The 19,492-nt window shown below is 38.9% G+C and overlaps 1 protein-coding gene across 2 annotated transcripts in view; it reads right to left on the minus strand.

The window, feature by feature from the left end:
* Positions 1 to 19,492, minus strand: part of LOC145983970 (vezatin-like) — a 72,772-nt gene that overhangs the window by 6,408 nt on the left and 46,872 nt on the right. For both annotated transcript variants that reach the window (XM_083117196.1, XM_083117195.1), the window contains exon 6: positions 1,344 to 1,626. In XM_083117196.1, coding sequence (XP_082973322.1) covers positions 1,344 to 1,626 — 283 coding nt within the window. The remainder of the gene's footprint in view (positions 1 to 1,343; positions 1,627 to 19,492) is intronic.

Here is a 19,492-nt window from a genome sequence, read left to right on the forward strand (position 1 = left end):
ACCCTTGGCATCGCAGCACGATATGCTAACCACTCAGCCACAGGGTCCGGCTATATATATATAAAGAAATTGTGCAATTTATTCCATAGGTGTCCCTATGAAGTCTATGCAACTCTTACACTCAACACAACCTCTTGCTAATTTATGGGCACTTAGAACAATTTACATTTCACAAATTCCAAAATCCCTTCGATCATTAAAATCACCAGTTGTAAATGATATTATACAGAGTAGATGCCTTGACCGCATTGCTGGTAAGAAAATATTCCAAGGGTAAGATTTAAACTTTTCAGAAATATATACAAAGCAAGCTCCAGTTAACTTGAGTCATTGATTAATTGATTTAGTTTATTTTACTTTGCGATTTGTGCCTCTTGGCTAATTTGCGAAGATGGTGATGAGTGATGTAATTGATAAATGGACATTCACAAACAATCAAGCCTGAGTGGGATTCGAACCCAGGAACCTTGTTAACTTGAGTCAGGGCTGGCCTTAGGTGGGTGCAGGGCCTGGGGCATACAATATATGCAGGGCCTACAACCAAAGTTTTTCGGCGGTCTGAGAAAATCAGATATTTCTGTTTCTTAGTCTGAAGTACAGCTGTCCTATATAATCACAAAATAACCATTATTGCAATTAATAAACATGTTGAATCTTCGCAATTAGCCAAAAGTAGAAGAAAGCCAAAGTATAATAAAAAAAATATAAATCAATCAGAACACATTGAAGGTTGAAAGCAAGAAGTATGAGAGCCTAATAAAAAATGTTTCTAAATTAGTATTTTTTTCATTTCTGATGTGTTACTGGTGTGATGTTCATTACATTTAATACAAAAACTGGGTGCGTTCAATGTAAAACTATTATTTTACGTAATTTTTAATCACATCTAATAGCAATGTCTATCATAATTATCTTTTGTTCACTTTTCATTGAATTTTATGCTATAGTGAATTTACACTGCTTCATGTAAAATAATATTTACATTTCATGATGTCATTCTACAATTAAATGAACAGTGGATATTAACTAGTTTTGACTTAAATATTTGAACATGTAGTACTTTTTATGTGATACGTTGTTTAAAAAATAATTCAGAAAATTTTGAAATTTTTAAGTATGTCAAACAATCCATGAAGCCAGGAAAAATCAGATTATAAGTAATTTATAGTTGCTAAACTGGAAGCACAAACATCCCATAAACTCATAATAAACTGTGCAAAAAACTGGTGGGGAGGCACGGGCAGTAGCATGGGGTCTCAGGCTAGTGCCTAAGTTGAGATTATTTGTCCCATGGTGAGATACTGTGTATTTTGACACCCCTCAACACTTAATCTACAGCTCACCTGAAGAACCTTGATAGATAAATCAACAGTCTTCTCAGGATGATATTTTGGCAGACTAAGATCCTCTAGCTCCATAAATGATAAGTAATGGTTTACATTGTCCACATGACCAGCCAATGGAAAAGCTTTCAACAGTTCACGAGTAGCTGATGTAATAAGGTTTGATGCATCCCATCCAAACTCATAAATAGCAATACGAAGTCCAGGCATAAGTTGCCATCTTTTTGGATGAAATGTAAGAGTGGAATCTTCTAGTCGCCACACTTGGCTCCCTGTATTAACCCTGAAAATTAAATTACATTATTAATTAGTCAAATAAATTAATCAAAACTTACCACATCACAAAAATATACAGAATAATTAAGGGCATTCGATGTAATTTCACTAAAGTAACTTCACTTAAAATACACGAAACCACACTAAACACAAAATAAATCTGAGTATAATATTCAAAGGTTAAATTATCAGAGATTAAACATACTATTAGGCAAAAGACTGCACTAAGAGTAAGATGCTTATCTCACCATCATCATATTATGTACATGAAATGTAAGGAGAATTCCTTGACACTCCTTTTAGCTTGAACCCTGGTGCCACTATTCCACATATTGAACAAAATCTACACTTCATGTAGAGACTGCAAGAGAACTACAATCTGTTTGAATCGTTACCACTCTCATGATCAAAACTTTACAATACTCATTACATAAGATAATATTGTTATTACTTTGGTAAATTTCTCGTAAGGGACAGACAGATTTCTTCAAATTTACAGGAGAAATTACTTACCGAATGCAGTTTCTTTCTATTTGTGGAAGTTCGGGGAAGTGTTTTCTCACATCGTTCATTGAATTTTGCCGGTAAATCATCTATTTTTCGATATAAATGTATGAATGGTTCGTGGGGCTATGCGTCCATGGTTTGTGGGGCTACGTAGGTATTTTTTGGGTGCAGTGGGGTGGAAACACTGCACGCCGAGTACGGTAGTGAAACTGTGCCCGCCATTTTGTGTGTTACCGAAGGCAAAAAGAAACGAAGAAAACTTACTCGATATGTCGCAAATAGAGCTTATTTCCATGAAATAAGCGAAATGCCACCTTCAACAATGTTTCTCAATGCAAAATACGTAAGTACGAATATTCAAAATAAATGAACTAGCAAATTTCAGCCGTCTGTCCCATACGAGAAATTTACCATTATTTTAATTAAATTGTATTATAAGGCTGAACTATTTTTTTGTGCGAGAAATCAACCATAGTTGATGTATTATTACAGTGTTCTACCACTAATTAATGGTAATTTGCATTTACACCAGGTTGAATTCAATATGGTGGATATATATCAATATATTAAATAAAAAAAACACATAATATAATCTACATGCATGTCATAGAGAATAAAAATGATCCAAATCCTAATAGGAAGTTTCAACATAACAAATAGTTTTTTCACAAATTTTGAAAATTTTGCCCTCTCCACCCATGCCTCAGTTGTGGGTCGAAGTTCATCACCCCTAGTTCTCTGCTATTACATAACATTAGGAAGGAAACAACACCTATGCATTATCACAATTACTTTTGTAATAAGCTTGCTTTCTGTCAGAAATGCTTTTCCAGTGTATTGGATTCAATATGGCGACAATATCAACAAATTTAGCTCAGAACCCTGAATTGTATAATCTATGTAAGCAAATCATATTTACATACAGAGGTTTATCCAGAATTATTGATCTGGTGGATGCAAGTTCGTTTTCTGGGGATAAGGGAAATTTAGTACCAGATTGGACATTTGTTTAAAGAATTACAAGGATGGGGGAGTGTTCTGAAAACATTGGGAGGGGATGCGGATAAATCAATGTTTGCATAGAAAGCTTTAGCACAACTTTTTTTTCCCAGAAGTCTTAAAAAATTTGCTCCGCCCACGCTATAAGCCATCCAATAAGGAATAAAATGATACCCATCACTACTCTTTCATCATAATTCGGAATGCAGTAATTAAATAAATTGAAAGTTACTTTCGGCCACCATAGCCAATATTGCAACAATCATGCCGTTTTTCCGATTTGGAAATATAGATCATAATTTTATCTCATGATACTGATAAAAATACTCAATTTCTACAAAAATGTATTATATAGGAATTTTCATAACTTTTGTGGCTGCAGCCCACCCTCTCTCCTAGTCGCGGGTCCGAGATGGTTACCATCACCTTTCTGTATGTTCACATCACGAATAAAATGACACCAGCTGCTATATTCTATCACAAAATTGCACACGGGACCCAAAATATGCTAATTACATAAGCCACGAGAGAACACACACACAAAACTTCCAAAGAGTTGGCCGATCTAAACTTTCCCGGGAATCTCTGGAGAAAGCGAATGAAAACAAGTCCTCTGCGCAAGTAGTGAGTGCGTGTGAGAGAGAGAAAGTGAGTGCATGGGGGGAAACGCGGATGCAGCTACCAGCGTACTGTTCTGCTCCGAATACTCGATTTCTCGCCATCACTACTGTTATGCGCGACCTTGCTCCACAGATTCCCGAGACAGACTAGGAATTCGAACGTACGAAATTCGAGTCTGGCAGTGCGTACTACCGTTGCAGCGCCGCTGCGAAGTTACGCATACCGCGGCCTCGCATCGTCACTCCGCACCGATTCGGCTGGCCATATTTTTGAGACCCGTAAAGCTCGAACCACAGGCCGCTTTTCGGGATTCACCGTTGTCCACGAGAACTTTCACCAGATTAAGTCATGACGTCATCCTTTTGCAGCAGCCTACAGAGCTCGTGGGCCTGGTGCATCAAAATGGCATCGTCTGCTTTCAAACTTGTTTTGATTCTCAATATCCGTTTTGTAGGCAACAGTAGGGAAAGTCACGCCGATTTTGTTGCACGAATAACGAATAAATTGGCGCAGACAGTCATTTTAAATATAGTGGAACCACGAGCAAAACAACCTGCGCAGACCCGCGACTCCTGTGCACCGCACTCCCGCGAGTAGGGGAGGGGGCTAGTGGACGATGCTTCCTTATGGCCCGAGCTGAACGGAAGAAGGGAAAGTTGCGCGGGGACTTTTCGTCCCAAGATTTTTTCCTTGTGGTCGATCTATAGTACTGCGACTAGTATGTCGATTCATTAAAACATGAGTCCAGAGGCCCCCCCCCCAAACAACATCGATGGGGGTTGACAGGACTATAATTTTCATATCACTATCACAGATAGTGCAAATACAAATTCCTTTCAAATCTAGTCCTCATTTGTTTCAGTAAGATGCCCTGCAGATTTCACGGAGAGTCAGTCCATTTCGGGCATGTTTCAACTATGTTGAAATTAGCCACATTTTTTAAAAATCAAAATTATTTTGTAAATATTCAAAAGTTCAAGGTTATGCAAAGTATATTTGAAAAATTGTGGCCTGTTCTAAAATAGAATAGCCCATGTGTGTGTATGTGTAGGTTGAACTTTTTTATACCCCACTCCGAATCAAAAGGGTTCCTGCGCCACTGGTAGAACGCACTTCTGACCTCGCATCATAAACCAATACTTAACGCGTTCGTTGACGTGCATTTTCAAAATTATGTTCTAAATTTACTTCATAGCAATCGAGTCTACGATGTATCGTCACGGAACGATTCCACTGAAAGTCAATGGGTTTCTAACGACCCAGAAGTGTCCGTATGAAGCTTGACGCCCACTGAGACGCCGGAAGCGTTGCAACAGAACGGAACAGTTTCACTTCCGGCGTCTCAGTGGGTATCAATGATCACAAAAATATACATTTCAATTGTGTTTTTAAATTGTATTCGCGGCAGACTTCTAGCCGGAAATTCCTGCTTCGGTTCCGCGCGTTACACTATTTAATTTCAATAGCAGGCAACAGAAGTTCTGTTGTCGGATATTTCCGCGTTTCGCGAAACTGAAGTTTAAGTCCGCTTTATGCATTGGATTGGACCTGCATTTAAAAAGGGAATCCGAACCACTGTGTGCCTCCACCGGGTATCGAACCCGGGACCTCTTGATTAAAAAAAGCGACGACGTTAACACTACACCATCGCCGAAACTGAATCGACGCAGAAACGAAGTATGTACGGAAAAACTCAGTTTCTTCCCCCCCGCCTCAGGCTATTTACATCGATCTTCGGTGGCACAAAATGGTCATAAAGCCCCAATTGGAAAAAGGAAAAGTTTCCGTACAGAAAACATTCTGAAATCTAAATTAACAACAATTACAAAAGTTCAAGGAGTCGAAATGCGACGTACACACGAAGGTCGTAACACTAAATCTGTTCGACTGAAGTGTGGCAACGTCCTGCTTCGAAGAAATAACAACACACTCAACTTTTCCGCTCCACGATTCTTCCAAATCGAAAGGATCGAACATCTGTTCAGCACGCGAAAGACTCGGAATTCACAGGAAACCTTACGTAGGCCGAACAATGGACGACCAGCCCCGAATAAGTCTATCAAAGACGAAATGAAACTCCGAGACAAAGATTTGGAAATGCAAACGGCAATCAAGTTCAACATCTTGAGAATGGAATAAGAAATCGGTAAACTCAAAGCTTCATTTGAAATTAAGACACAATGTACACACAGCCTTGCGATCTTTAGAAACTGTTGAAACTTCTAAGAGCTATTACTAAGCTTCAGTATTTCCTTATAATGTCGTAAGGGCTGTTGAGAAACGAGGGGTGTAACAGTATGCAGTTCGTCGAGTCTTTCATGTTTGGGAGTTGTATGGATCACAACGAAACATTCGGATGAAAATCTATTAAGTACATCTATCCAGCGACCATAGAGTTCAAGCGCAGTGTTTAAAAATGAAAACCAAACGTTGTGAGATTTGAAGGTGGGTGGGGTGGGAAAGGGGGTTGAGTGGCACGCCAGAAACTTGGCAACCACTTGGAACGAACGCAGGCATGTCCTTTTTGTCAGCAACCTCTGCATGCTCTATTGATACTAACTGAATTAATGTTCCTCCTAACCTCTTCTACGGTTTGATTTTCTTTCTAGCGAAACAACCCCTTTGAACAAAAAAGCTTTTGGTGTTTTCAAACATGTTCCCTGCTCGTGTTCTGGAGCACCCTCTTGGTCTTCAGTGCAGCCGGCCGGAAGCGTCAGACACTTGAAGCCCCTGCTCCAGTTCCGCAAGGCCTTTTAAAAGAGCAGCTATGACTTCTGAATTAAGTCCGCAAAATACTCAAAAGGTTACTTTGCAACATGGTAAGATCGTGAGTGGACGTTACAAGTTCTTGTCAAGACAATGTGTTGCTCAAGGACGTGCGCCCACTCCCAACGGGGAGGTCATAACAGCCCTGTTAGAAAAGCTAAAAAAAAAACTAAAAAAAACTTCGGATACATGAAAATATGAAAAAATATAGGACAGACTACTAGAATAAGTTATATACTCCTCTTTAAAATCAACTCCCCGGAAATTCATGGTTTCGATACTGTGCCCATTGTACCAATGGTGGATTCAGAAAAGGTAGAGGATCCAAGATAATAAAAAGCCCTCGTCAGATAGAGTATCAATGATCACAAAATATACATTTCAATTGTGTTTTTAAATTTTATTCGCGGCACCCCTAGCAAACCACCCCATCGAAGATGTTTTTCTTTGAGAAGTTGTCCACGACTTCATCGGGAGTGACGTCTGTGTCTTGCCAAATATGGTGGTTCAGTTGATTATGATACACGGTTTCCAGAGGAAGACTTGGTGACACTTTCACACGCGATACGAAAACAAGATCAGATCACATACATTTGCTTTTACAGAAGGGAACCAAGAACTCTGCTCGGACCAAATTCTGCTTCACACCGTGGCAGTCAATTGTCCACCAAAAACGGGAGAGTTTCTTGGAAATGCGAGGGAAGTTACTAAAACAACGATTTGAAGCGACCTAGTCTTTGGTTTGTTTGATTGATTTAGTTTATTTTACATCGCTTTTCTGCCACTTTTGGCTAATCGCGAAGATGAGGATGAATGGGTTCCAGTGTGGTCGAACCCTAGACCCTTTGATGACAAGGTGACAGCGTTACCACTGCAAGGTTTTTACATTCTGATATAACTACAGATTAATTTATATTATTATTTCCAAGGATAGGTAGAAAGAGTTGTTTTGATATTATATTTTTATAAGTAGCTTTAAATATTTCACACAGTATTTTTGTTATAGAAAATACACTCGCGATTAATTGTTGACTCCTAAATTCGAGGCGAGCTGTTTCCCACAATGTTAACAATTAGCAGTTTGTAAGTGGAACAAATATTTCTCTCTGCACTTGATATCAACTCGCACGAACACGCGGATGATAAAGAATCAAATTTATATCGTAATAAGGTAGTACTTGAAAAATTCTTGAGTCAAAACTTCATCATAGTTATTCCAAAAGCGTAGTTTATTTCAACGAGACGCTCTTGGCATGTGCAAAGTTCAGCAATAAACACTTTCTACAATAAATTGCAAATCTTCAGTTACAAATCCAAATCGCGGTGTCTTCTACCAGCAGTATAGACATATTATTTTGATAGTAAAATGCATTCATCCTGCTTTATATTACTTCCTAAACTTGCACGTAAAGATTGTGGGAGTCCAGAGCAGAATTATTTCATGCAATCAACATTCCGATTTGTATTTCTTCATTTTACGTCGTTCTTCTCTTATTTTAGGCTAACGACGACGATAATAATGAATAACGATTAGATGAAATTGATGAGAGGACACTCAAAGAAACAAACACCAAACCGAAACCATCGCGATTCGACCACTCAACGCGCCCTGCCAGTGATGGGGCATTACGATCAACCTTCCTCATCGTCGCGATTAACCGAAAGACGTAAAACAACATTTGTACACTTCGAAGTTGCAATCGGTATCTTGGTTATTTGAAATAGCTTTTGTTCCTCTTTAGGTTAATCGCGAGAATGAAGATGAAAGCCACGAAGCAGTAACACAATGAACATCCTTAAACACGATTCGAACCCAATATCGCTGGTTTCATAGCGCACTACGCTAACAATTCCATCATGGAGACTGACTACAGTTCAGAGTTGCAACGTTACATGCGGCTATCAGTATTAGACGATGGAACAAACCTACCTCCTGGTCCCCGGTATACGCGAAGAAGTTCAATTTCAGTTAAGTCCACTTTATGCACTGGACCTAGAGTTTAAAGTGGGATCCGAACCACTATGTGCCTTCTCGAGGAGTATCGAACCAAGGAAGCATTGATTACAAGGAAACGACGTTACAATTACGCCATTGGGGAAAACCCTGAAGTTCTACTGTTCACATGATTGATGAAAGGTCAGTTCTCGTAACTAGTTTAAAGCGTTAAACGGACGCGAGGGCCAGGGCTAACATATTCGTGACCCCCATACTGATAATTATGTGTGTGTTTATCACACGCAACGTTAGTCATAACTATAATCCATGAGGCCTTAGAAAGATTGCTTCGCGGGCTTACAGCACACGACAATATGGGGGTGTGTCTGCGAGAACCAATCAGGTCCGCGAATGAGTGAGTCCGGTTGCCACAGCTAGTTCGCTGCACCCTTCTGGAAGGGTGAGTGACCTCTGCCTCTTGCTACCTCGGCCTGTTTGTTGGGCTGAGGAGCAGACGACAGCAGAGTATCGGCAATAGTGTGCAAGCGACGTCTGCTGTTAGCCCGCGAAAAGCTCTTTCTAAGGCCTCCTGCAGTATAGACCTCGGATTTTAGGTTTTTAACCTATTTTTTCTTTACACGTATGTAAGAAATGATGTTATGTCAGCGTTTCGTTAAAAAAAACGCAACAACTGATGAAGTTTTATAGTGCCTAAAAAAACTATTATGCTTGTTAGAACCTATTTTAGGTTTGTGCGCCTAAATCAAGCTTTTTTTTAGGTTTTTATATATTTTTAAAGGTTTTACAGGACTTCTGTGTCACACAGAGGCATTTGCTTTGTTTGGTCGCGAAAAAAATAAAAAATTCTGTCGATTTCCCTTCCTCCAAGTCCATGGTGATTTTTCAAAGCTCTAAACAAAGCACAATGTCTGGTACCACTGTTATCTGTACAGCCCAAAGTGCAAACTTCTGATATGTGTGGCCTTGCTCACTTTCACGTCACTTCGGTGCTTTCTGGCATTCAACACTGAAGTTTGCGCCACTGACTATGTTTTTGTTGAAAGATTATTTTCAGCATATAAGATGATCCTCACAGACAAAATTGCGGAGTTTGACTGTGGATAACATCAAAAATAATTGTTGCCTAACTATACGGCGGAGTGGATTTTAATAGCAAATTTCCAATGGTAAGTTCTGCCATCGCCGTAGGGTTAGGCACCACACACAACGTTATGCAAGATAGTGCGTATTTCAGGATATAGGTGTCCCATTTTCATTGCCGGTGACTATACCTAATCAGTACTTTTCAGGAATTTTGAACTATTTTAAGGTTTCTTTTAAACCTAGTTCAGGATCTTTCGAGCCTAACAAGATTTTTAGGACTTATTTTAGGATTTTTCGAAATTATTTTAGGATTTTTAGAGCATATTTTAGGAACCTAAAAGCACACTTTTTAGAACCTAAAATCCGAGGTCTAGTCATAACTGTTAGGCCGAGTTGTCTCACTTTTTTCATGTTGTGGCCCTTTTCAAAGTATTGTTCTTCCTATTCGCGATTAAAATTAATCGATATGCCATCTGGTGGGATTTCCAGGAAGTACTCTAAGTAGGATACGTTGTGTTGAAGTCGTTTAAAGCATGGGGAATATGCGAGAGAGTAAGGTCTACTGTTAAGGGCTTTTTCTTTGCTCTAAGTCGTTTTATGGGTCAGAACAAATTAAAAGTTTTCATGTGTTTCCACCCTTTGGAATCAACAAAATGAACTTTGTTAATAAATCAGGGAAAACGTAATTGACAGAAGATTGGTGTGGGGGATATAACACTGTAATTCGACAAGGAAATTACGAAGAATGCACGAGTCTGCTTACTTTATTTTTCGAGAGATAAATATATATTACCATGAAAGTAAAGTTTTAAAGTGTACTTTATAAATAAAGCTTTTTTTCCCTCGAAAAATCATGAAGCGTCTTACCCAATACGTCCATGTATTACCGGTATTACGTATGTGTGAAATTTGGAACAGGCGCTAGTCGATTAAGAGAGAAGATGAAAATAGTTTGAGAATGAATTAATGTAAAATGTAACCAGAAAAAAAAAAGGTGGACATGCTAATGTTACTGTTTCATTCAGTACGATGTCCTTTTTCAGTGCGTATAGCATGGTCATGAAATCGTGAATATTATTATTAAACCAGCCTTTCTCTTTCCAGAAAGAACTGCAACGATATGTTTGCAATTTTCTCCTGTCCCAGCTTTTCAAGTACAGGCCAATTTTAATTCCTTTATTCTCAAATAATTTCCGAGAAACCCCAGTTACAATATGACGTGCAGATGATACAGCACTGCTTTGGACAACCAGTGCGTATACATAGTTTCGTCTGCATTTTCCATGTTATTTTTGCCTATCATAATTAAATGCTTCGTTCTCAGTACAGCTTCACGTTTGTTACAGTACCTGGAATTCACATCGCATTCGCAATATTTAAAAATAATGCGTAATTTAAACGTTTTCTACCATACCAGTCATGACAACACGCTGCTATTTTGTACTCTGCTGAATGTAAACAAAGATTTATCCTACTTAGAGCGGCCATATTGGAAGCGACACTAGCGCTCAGGTGGTAATTTTAATCGCGAATTGAAGGTCCTGTGCTGAACACCCCTCCCCTTTTAAATCCGTGGCTCCTAACCAATCGAGCACAAAATGAGAAGCACGGAATCGGGCCAATATTTCCTACTGCACTCAAGCGACTGCTAATGGTCTCTGAAACGATGGAATGTCGTGCCTTTAAGAATCAGAATGCAAGATATGTCCTGAATAACTGCAGTTTACCGCGGTACGCTCTTGAGTCCTTTTATTATTACATAATAGTGAATTATTTCCAGCTCTGAAAGACCGATAATGCAATAAACACCATTACAGAATGGAAAGAAGGAATTAAAGATGTACTTTAGCTTCGTCTGGCGCTATAAAAGTTGGTATGAGGATCAAAACTATAATTATAAGCATCTTCCAAGAAAAAAAATCACTGCACTTTCACACTACAGTTTGAAATGTGGCGAAGGCATATTTAACCTCAATGCGTCCGAATTTGCATAGTTTCCGCCCAGTTAATTCCTTAACAGTTAATACTGTTAAAGCTAGGAAACGACGAAAACGATGAAAAAAGAAAAGCGAATCCTGAACAAAGAATGGATGAGCATTGCAGTGAATATATATATATATATATATATATATATATATATATATATATATATATATATATATAGATATAGATATATATATATATATATATATAATTAAAAATATCTAGCACGCAAAGGTTACATCTTGGTTTCTAAAGTCTCCAAGGAAAAGTGAGATTTTTTATGAAATGTTTTTACAAAGCCACACTGGGATTAAAGTTTCATTGTTTATAGCTAAAAATCGTATTTGGTTATTTACGTCGCTTTTCTGCCACTTTAGCTAATCGCGACATACAGGTGTATGCAGTAGTGCAACCACAGGGGGGGGAATTCCCCAAAGTTTCGACAGAAGTCAAATCTAGGGGGGGGGCAAACATTGACGGCTAAGGGCACCTGCAAAGGAGGGGGGCACAGAGGAGAATCGCCCCTTTCGATTTCAAATTTTATGCAAATAAAAGAACATTCCGTAAAATTTTCTTGCTCGCAATACCTGCTTTACTCAGTTTCGTCAACTTCAGAGAAGTAGCTAGGTGGCGGCTCGATCGAGTCAGCCATGATCTAAATGAAAAAACCTTCTAAAAGAGAGAATGCCTTGGAACCCAGTGATATTATTTGGGCACTATTAGAAGCAAATGGGGGGAGCAAGGGGGATGCAAACATTGACGGCCAAGGGCACCTGCAAGGGGGGTGCAGAGGAGAGATTGCTCCCTTCTATTTCAAATTTTATGCAAATTAAAATAAATTTTGTAAAATTTTCTTACTCGCTTGTCAAGTTCAGACCCTTAGCTATGGGGCAGCGAGAGTCGGCCATGGATGCCGAGCGATCTGAATGAAAAAAGTTGTATAAGAGAGAACGCCATGGCGTTCAGTGAAATTATTTGTGCCCTATTAAATCAATATTGTTTCAAATTGCAAAAATTCGATGTAAAAATTTTCTTGCTCGCTTCGCTCGAAATATGGTTATTTTCTGTAATGTAATGTATTTAAATAACATGTGTTGTATATATGTATTGAATGAACTTTCAATACGTGCACAATTAATGTTAGCATGTTGCATATATACAGTATTTTATGTCGCTTCATGCTGTATGTGTGTAAGACACAAAAGTTATACATGTTATAGTATGTACAAAAATTATTATCTACGGAATGATTGATTGATTGATTTAGTTTATTTTACTTCGCGTTTTGTGCCTCTTGGCTAATTTGTGAAGATGGGGATGAGTGATGAAACTGATGAACAGACATTCACAAACAACCAAGCCTGAGTGGGATTCGAACCCGGGACCCTTGGCATTGCAGCGCGATGTGCTAACCACTCGGCCACAGGGGCCGGCTTGGAATGCATTTATCATAGATTTTCTGCCATTCAAAAATACAGTTTCTGAGCTTGTTTTCCATTATTAGCTAATGTGAAATTGACAGTGTTGAAAAAACATTTCAAATTGTTTGTTCCAAAGAAATGCTTTAACACTGACTTCTACCCCCTCTTTGCGTAATTTATGAGGATAATAACGTTTTTGATACTACTACTACCACTAGTAATAATAATAATAATAATAATAATGTCATTAGTATTGTTGTTGTTGTTATTATTATTACATTTATCCTGGTACTTGTGTTGTGCCTCTGGGTGTATGGCAATTAGATGAGAGGGATGAAGGAACAATCACTAACACATATTGACAGGGCACAGGATCACAAATTCCACAGACAATTACAATGGCTGTGGGTCCAAGAGCCAGAGCCTCATTTGCCTGCAATCATGCAGTTTACGCAAAGAGATTGACTTTTGAGTGCCTTTCCATAAGGTCATCCCATACCACTCTTTTACATAAGTGATTGATCGCCACAACTCAGTTGCTAGTACTGTTGACTAACAAACAATCACTGGAGGCAGCCAATCACTTTCATCTACTTCGTAGAGCTCAGTCGTGAAAATGGCAGATAGTACTACCACATATTCGAATATGAAACTTGCTGAAACTACATATAAAAATCCCTACAGGTATGGCTGTACAGACAGCCCTGGGCAACATGGGACGGAGGGTAGCAGAAGTAGCTTACTTGTCACGGATTACTATAATTAGGAAGAAAGTTTATTTCTTAGCACTACTCTGTACACACACACTACAGAGTAGAATTACCTGCAGTTCAGAGGCTAGAGAAATGCAAAGGGATGAACATCGTAACTCAGCTGGTGAGCAATTCAGCCTCTTATTTCATTCCAACATGCCATCAAAATTTGGTAATTCAATAAACATTTAGATAAATGTGATGGCTCTCAGGAAAATACCCCCTCCCCACTCACTCATTGCTGTTACTGTTATTTAATTATCAAATCTTGTAAAACAATATTAATACTTCATGCACTGACTTGGAATATTTAATCTATCAAAAAGTAATTGGGCATCCCATGACAGATTTTTTCTTCTTTTTTAATACAGCGTGTCCACAAAAACACTCCTCGATTTTATTTGGTTATAAAATGAAAACTTTTTGCAATATGTTTGTAAGTATGGTGTCAGAAGGTGTAGTAACTCAAAATATTTTTGTTTATTCCCTACAGGTTGTGAAATTGACCCATTTTTCCACTAGAGGGCAGTAAATTCAAGATGGCGCTTTCAAAACAGCAACAAAGTTGGTGTGTGTTAGAATTACACACAACAAAGAGTGTCTTGTCTGTTCAACGTTCGTTCAGGCGTAAATTTGGTGTGGAACCACCTTCAAACAAGTCCATTTTGAAGTGGTACAAGGATTTCGTCGAAGAAGGGTGCATCTGTGACAAGCGGAAAGGGCACTCTGGCCGACCGACAGTCCCACAGCAAGTTGTTGAGAGTGTGAGGGAAACCTTTGTTCAGAGCCCCAAAAAGTCAGTGCGCAGAGCGAGTATTGAACTACAAATCCCAAAAAGTATGATTAGCAAGGTGTTACGAAGACGCTTGCACTTTCAGCCATATAAACTGCAACTGGTGCAGAAGTTAAAACCTGAAGACCGTCCAAAGCGACAGCAGTTCTGTTCGGATCTCCAGCAGTTAATGGAAAATGATGACAATCTTCTGTCGAAGATCATTTTCAGTGATGAAGCAACCTTCCACCTGCATGGTAAGGTAAACAGACACAATGTGCAGATATTGGGGATTGGAGAATCCCCACGCCACGCTGGAGATACAACGTGATTCTCCTAAGTGTAATGTGTTTTGTGCCATATCTGAACAGAGAGTTTATGGTCCTTTTTTCTTTGAAGGCGAAACTGTGTCCGGCGACAGTTACTTGGATGTGTTACAAAACTGGTTGATGCCTCAACTTACTGAGGTAGGTGACTACCTTTTCCAACAAGATGGGGCACCACCGCACTGGCATCGTAACGTCCGTAACTTTCTCAATGAGGTCCTGCCAAACAGATGGATAGGTTGTGCTGGACGCCATGATCAGGTGTTTCTTCCCTGGCCTCCTAGGTCACCGGACCTTAGTGTTTGCGATTTTTTTCTTGTGGGGGTATATCAAAGACATAGTGTTCGTACCTCCCCTACCTGCATCCATTGAAATTCTGCAGGACAGAATCACAGAAGCTGTAAACATAATCACGCACAATATGCTTTCCAGAGTCTGGAATGAGCTCGATTATCGCTTAGATGTTTGTCGTGTGACAGGTGGGGCACACATTGAGTGTCTGTAATGAAATTCAATCACATGAAACTTTATGAGTTTTTACATGTTTACCCAAAAAATGAACACAATATTCCTCAAAGTTTTCATTTTATAACCAAATAAAATCGAGGAGTGTTTTTGTGGACACGCTGTATACTTGTGCGACCCTCATGTTACCTGAACTGTTTCAGTGAGCAAGAGAACCATTTGTGAAGGACATGGTGCAGAGCTGTCTGACTTCGATAAGGGTGTAAATAGTAGGATGCCACCTCAGTAGGTTGTCCAGCAGGACAACAGATGAAAAATTAAGCAGGTCCAAATCAGCTGTGGCATTCGCTGTGTGTAAGTGGAAGGTGGAGGGACATTGTAGGAACGGCAAACATTCCAGGTAACCAAAAGAGATCGCCAAACCAAGAAACATGAACTTGTTAAAAACTGGACACAGCTGATGGCCACCATCAGACAGGATATTCAGGCAGCAATAGGGGCATCCTTCTCCATTGGAACATTGTGAACAGAGACCCACCACCTTGGATGATTAGGCAGAGCAGCTGCTCATAAGCCCCACATCACACACCACAATTACTTTTTGGTTAGGGTGACCATAATATTTTTGACCCAAAAATGGTACGTCCCAAGTAAGTTAGTTTACCCCCTCCTGGAAAATCAGCAATCATAAAACTATTATTATTATTAGTTAAAGTATGGATTACATAAGTGATAAATTATAAACAACAAATGAAATATGATCTACCATTATCAAAAGGATAAAAGTAGGCTCAGAATGACTTATATGGTGTTTCCCCAATCCCCTGATCAGCCTTTGATGTTAAGCCTAAGCTAAAGTTGAAGAATGCCACAACTGTTCATAATCTCTAACTGACCCCTCCCCAACTCTCTGTTAACTCATACCAACAAGATAGACTTCATTGTTGAAACATGTAAGCAAGATTTTCATCTGTCCACATATTGTTCTGGATTGAACAAACATGCTCAACAGGAGTGGATGTACTAGGCAAGCATAATACAATTTCCACCGCTTTCAGGAGGGCGTCATACATAAGTGGTCCACTTCTAACTGACAACAAAATTTGTATCTACCCATTTATCGGACAAACAAATCTTATTTTTATTTCCTTTCCAGTCTTCTTGAAGTTATGTTACAATTGCTCTGCAAATTACCACTGACCCAAAAAATTTGATTCGTCATCTGAACATTAGCATTCACTAATTCATTAGGAATTGTCTTTCGAGTTTGTGTCGAGACTCAGGAATTTAAATTCTTCATGCAGGCCCGCATTGAAACTGCACGTACGCTTCTTGGTCATACTTATTCACTGCTCTACAAATAACGGAACACACACAAAACAATAAAAACCGTGATGCAAGCTAACTTAAACAGTAAACTGCTGCCTATTCATAGTCTTGACGAAATTGTAGCAATTGGATTGTTATGCACAATTAGCCAAAAGTAGCAGAAAAGCAATGCTAAATATAAAAAATAACAAATTTCTATGAATAACTTGAAACGACATTTCCATGACACTACTTTTAAAATTTCATCGAGTTTTTTAACATGAAATGTCTCAAATTTAGATTAATTTTTGGTTCTAGATGTTTATAAAATGGGACACATTGAGGATTTTTAAAATATGGATGGGAAGACCAGGACAAATCTCCTAAACGGGACTGTTCCAGTCAAAACGGGATGTATGGTCACCCTATTTTTGGTGGATAGCGTATTTATTACATAAAAGACATTATTTGTTATTTATTATTTATCATCATTATTGTTACAAAGAAAATTCAGTTCTATAGCCTAATATTTAAAATTGACCCATGCAACAAACACTGTATTAGAATCTTAAACACTTTTAAATTTTGTGTCCTGAATGGGAATGCCCACAAACCTAGGTGTTTGAGTACAGCCCTGAGATAAGCTTAGTGCAACATACAGCTGGACCAAATGAAAACCTAGCAAAAATTTCGCCATCTTCAAGGACTGTGGCAAATTTGAATATCTCATCACCTTTGCCACTGTCACTTATATTCAATACCATGAAATAATTCCCATCTGCAACCTCACTTTGGAGACATTGCATAACTCTTTTATGCAGATTCAACATGCTATAGTCAAAGGTGCTCTTGGCAAATATAGTGCAATGGAATGGCTGGGGCATAGGTATCTTGAATTGTTTATGTATCTCTGTTTAGGCAACTCTCTTCATCACATGTGCCAAATATATTTTCCAGCATTTTGTTACAGTAGCTTTAAAAAGGTTCGGCCTCTTAAAATTTGTTGACTGATTTATTATAATGAAATACCAAACAAAATGTAAAGCTTCTTTTGAGTCCACTTCATGCACAGACAGATTAATCAGAACAGGATCTACAATTTAAAGTGCAATGCAGCTCCACCTGGGTGGGGGGGAGGGGGGCTGGATTACAAGTTGAGAGGCTTAAAGGCAATATAATGTCAGTACTTTAGGTATCTAGCTGCTATGAAACTTTTACTAAAAAGCTAATTTTACACCATAAGGTAGAATAGCCAAAAATTAGTTACCTGCCTCTCCTCAAAGATACACTATATTTAAAAAAAGTTAGTACTAAATCAATGCCTTAAAAATTGAGTGTTATTGGTTAGTCCAGAAAATATGAGCAAAATTTGGAGCACTCGCAACATAGCAAAATTAAATCATCCATCAGCCATCTTGAAAAGTGTCAATCAGCATCACACAGATACAATACTGGACATCCAGGGTATCTAGCTAATCAGAACTCAAAAACTCTAAATTTACAGAAATAATCAAGGTCACAATATTAATTACTTGACCCACTTCCATCCCTGCATGTACTAAACCACATGTTATACTGGGATAATGCGATTCGAATGTCTAATTCCATGTATGGTGAAAACACCCCCTCCGAACACTGGTCTACCAAAGTCAGGTATGCTTAGTTGCAACCTCACCACACATCCACATGACAGCTGTGCTACCCAGTCCATCAGTAGGTGTAATGCTGCTGAACGGGTGTCAAAGAACCATGGACAGCATACATCTTCAACAAGTTATTTTTGTGTATGAGTTTAAACTCGGACATTCTGCATGACTTGGGGTGAATAACCTTAACATCACATTTGGAGAAGGTATGGCAAACGAAAGCATCATACACTGGTGGTATGTAAAATTTCGTTCTGAAAATAAAACACTGGAAATTGAGCTCGGTGGCCACGGACCGACAGCAGATTCAGTTTAGCTCTGAAAGAATATTGTCAAAGCTAACCCACAGCAAAGTGTTAGTGCTATTGCAGATAAGCTCAGTATACACCATATCACTGTTGTTCGGTACCCCAATGTCACCAGCAAGGTGAAGAAGTTGGGCATGTTGGTGTGACGTGAGTTGACACTGGTCAACAAAGCATGTTGTCTGGATGTGTGCAAGTCTCTTAGTCTGAAGAATAAACTGCAGGGATTTCAGCTTATAGTGTCTGATGAAAACTAGATATGAAGAGTACAGGAAAAAACAATCTAGGTCCACTTTTGGTGAATATTGAGATTTTGATACCATGCTATTGTAGGCATGGTGTACTACATTCCCACATGCCTACTTTTAGAGGGGGAAAAACACTCATAGTCCTGCATAAATCAGTATCGGGAAAATTTTTCTCTGCTTCATTCTGTAGCATTTTCAAACTTCAAATTGCATTCCTGTAAAAAGTTAAGAAGTGGACTTTGATTGTTTTCCCCTGTATGCTTAATATGGTTCAACAATCATAAATGATCAGCACAATTAAATAATGGTGATCAACATTCACCACATTATCCAAAACCACCCTTCCACAGAGATAAGGTTCGCTACTGGTTGCTTGTCCACTATTGTGGCGATTCATAATTCATCTATTACTGCAGATTATTACAGTGGAGAACTGCATGAAATGCACCATCAACCTGTCTGCAGGTATGCAGTACTGGTCAACAGACATGGTGTCCTCTTGTTGCATCACAATGCCCATCCAACATTACACAAAAAACTGTGCAGGCCTTCAGTAAGTTCCAGTATGAAACCCTCCCTTACCCAACCTATTCCCTCAACTTCTCTCTTACCAATTACCCCATCTTCCACCATCTTAATCGGTCCTTGGTCAAAGGAAAATTCACCGATGAGAGAGGTGTCTAGCATGCAGTTGACACTTCTTCACATCACAGA

Source organism: Lepisma saccharinum, chromosome 2 (genome assembly GCF_977018435.1).
Source record: "Lepisma saccharinum chromosome 2, izLepSacc3.1, whole genome shotgun sequence".
Classification (NCBI taxonomy): Eukaryota; Metazoa; Arthropoda; class Insecta; order Zygentoma; family Lepismatidae; genus Lepisma; species Lepisma saccharinum.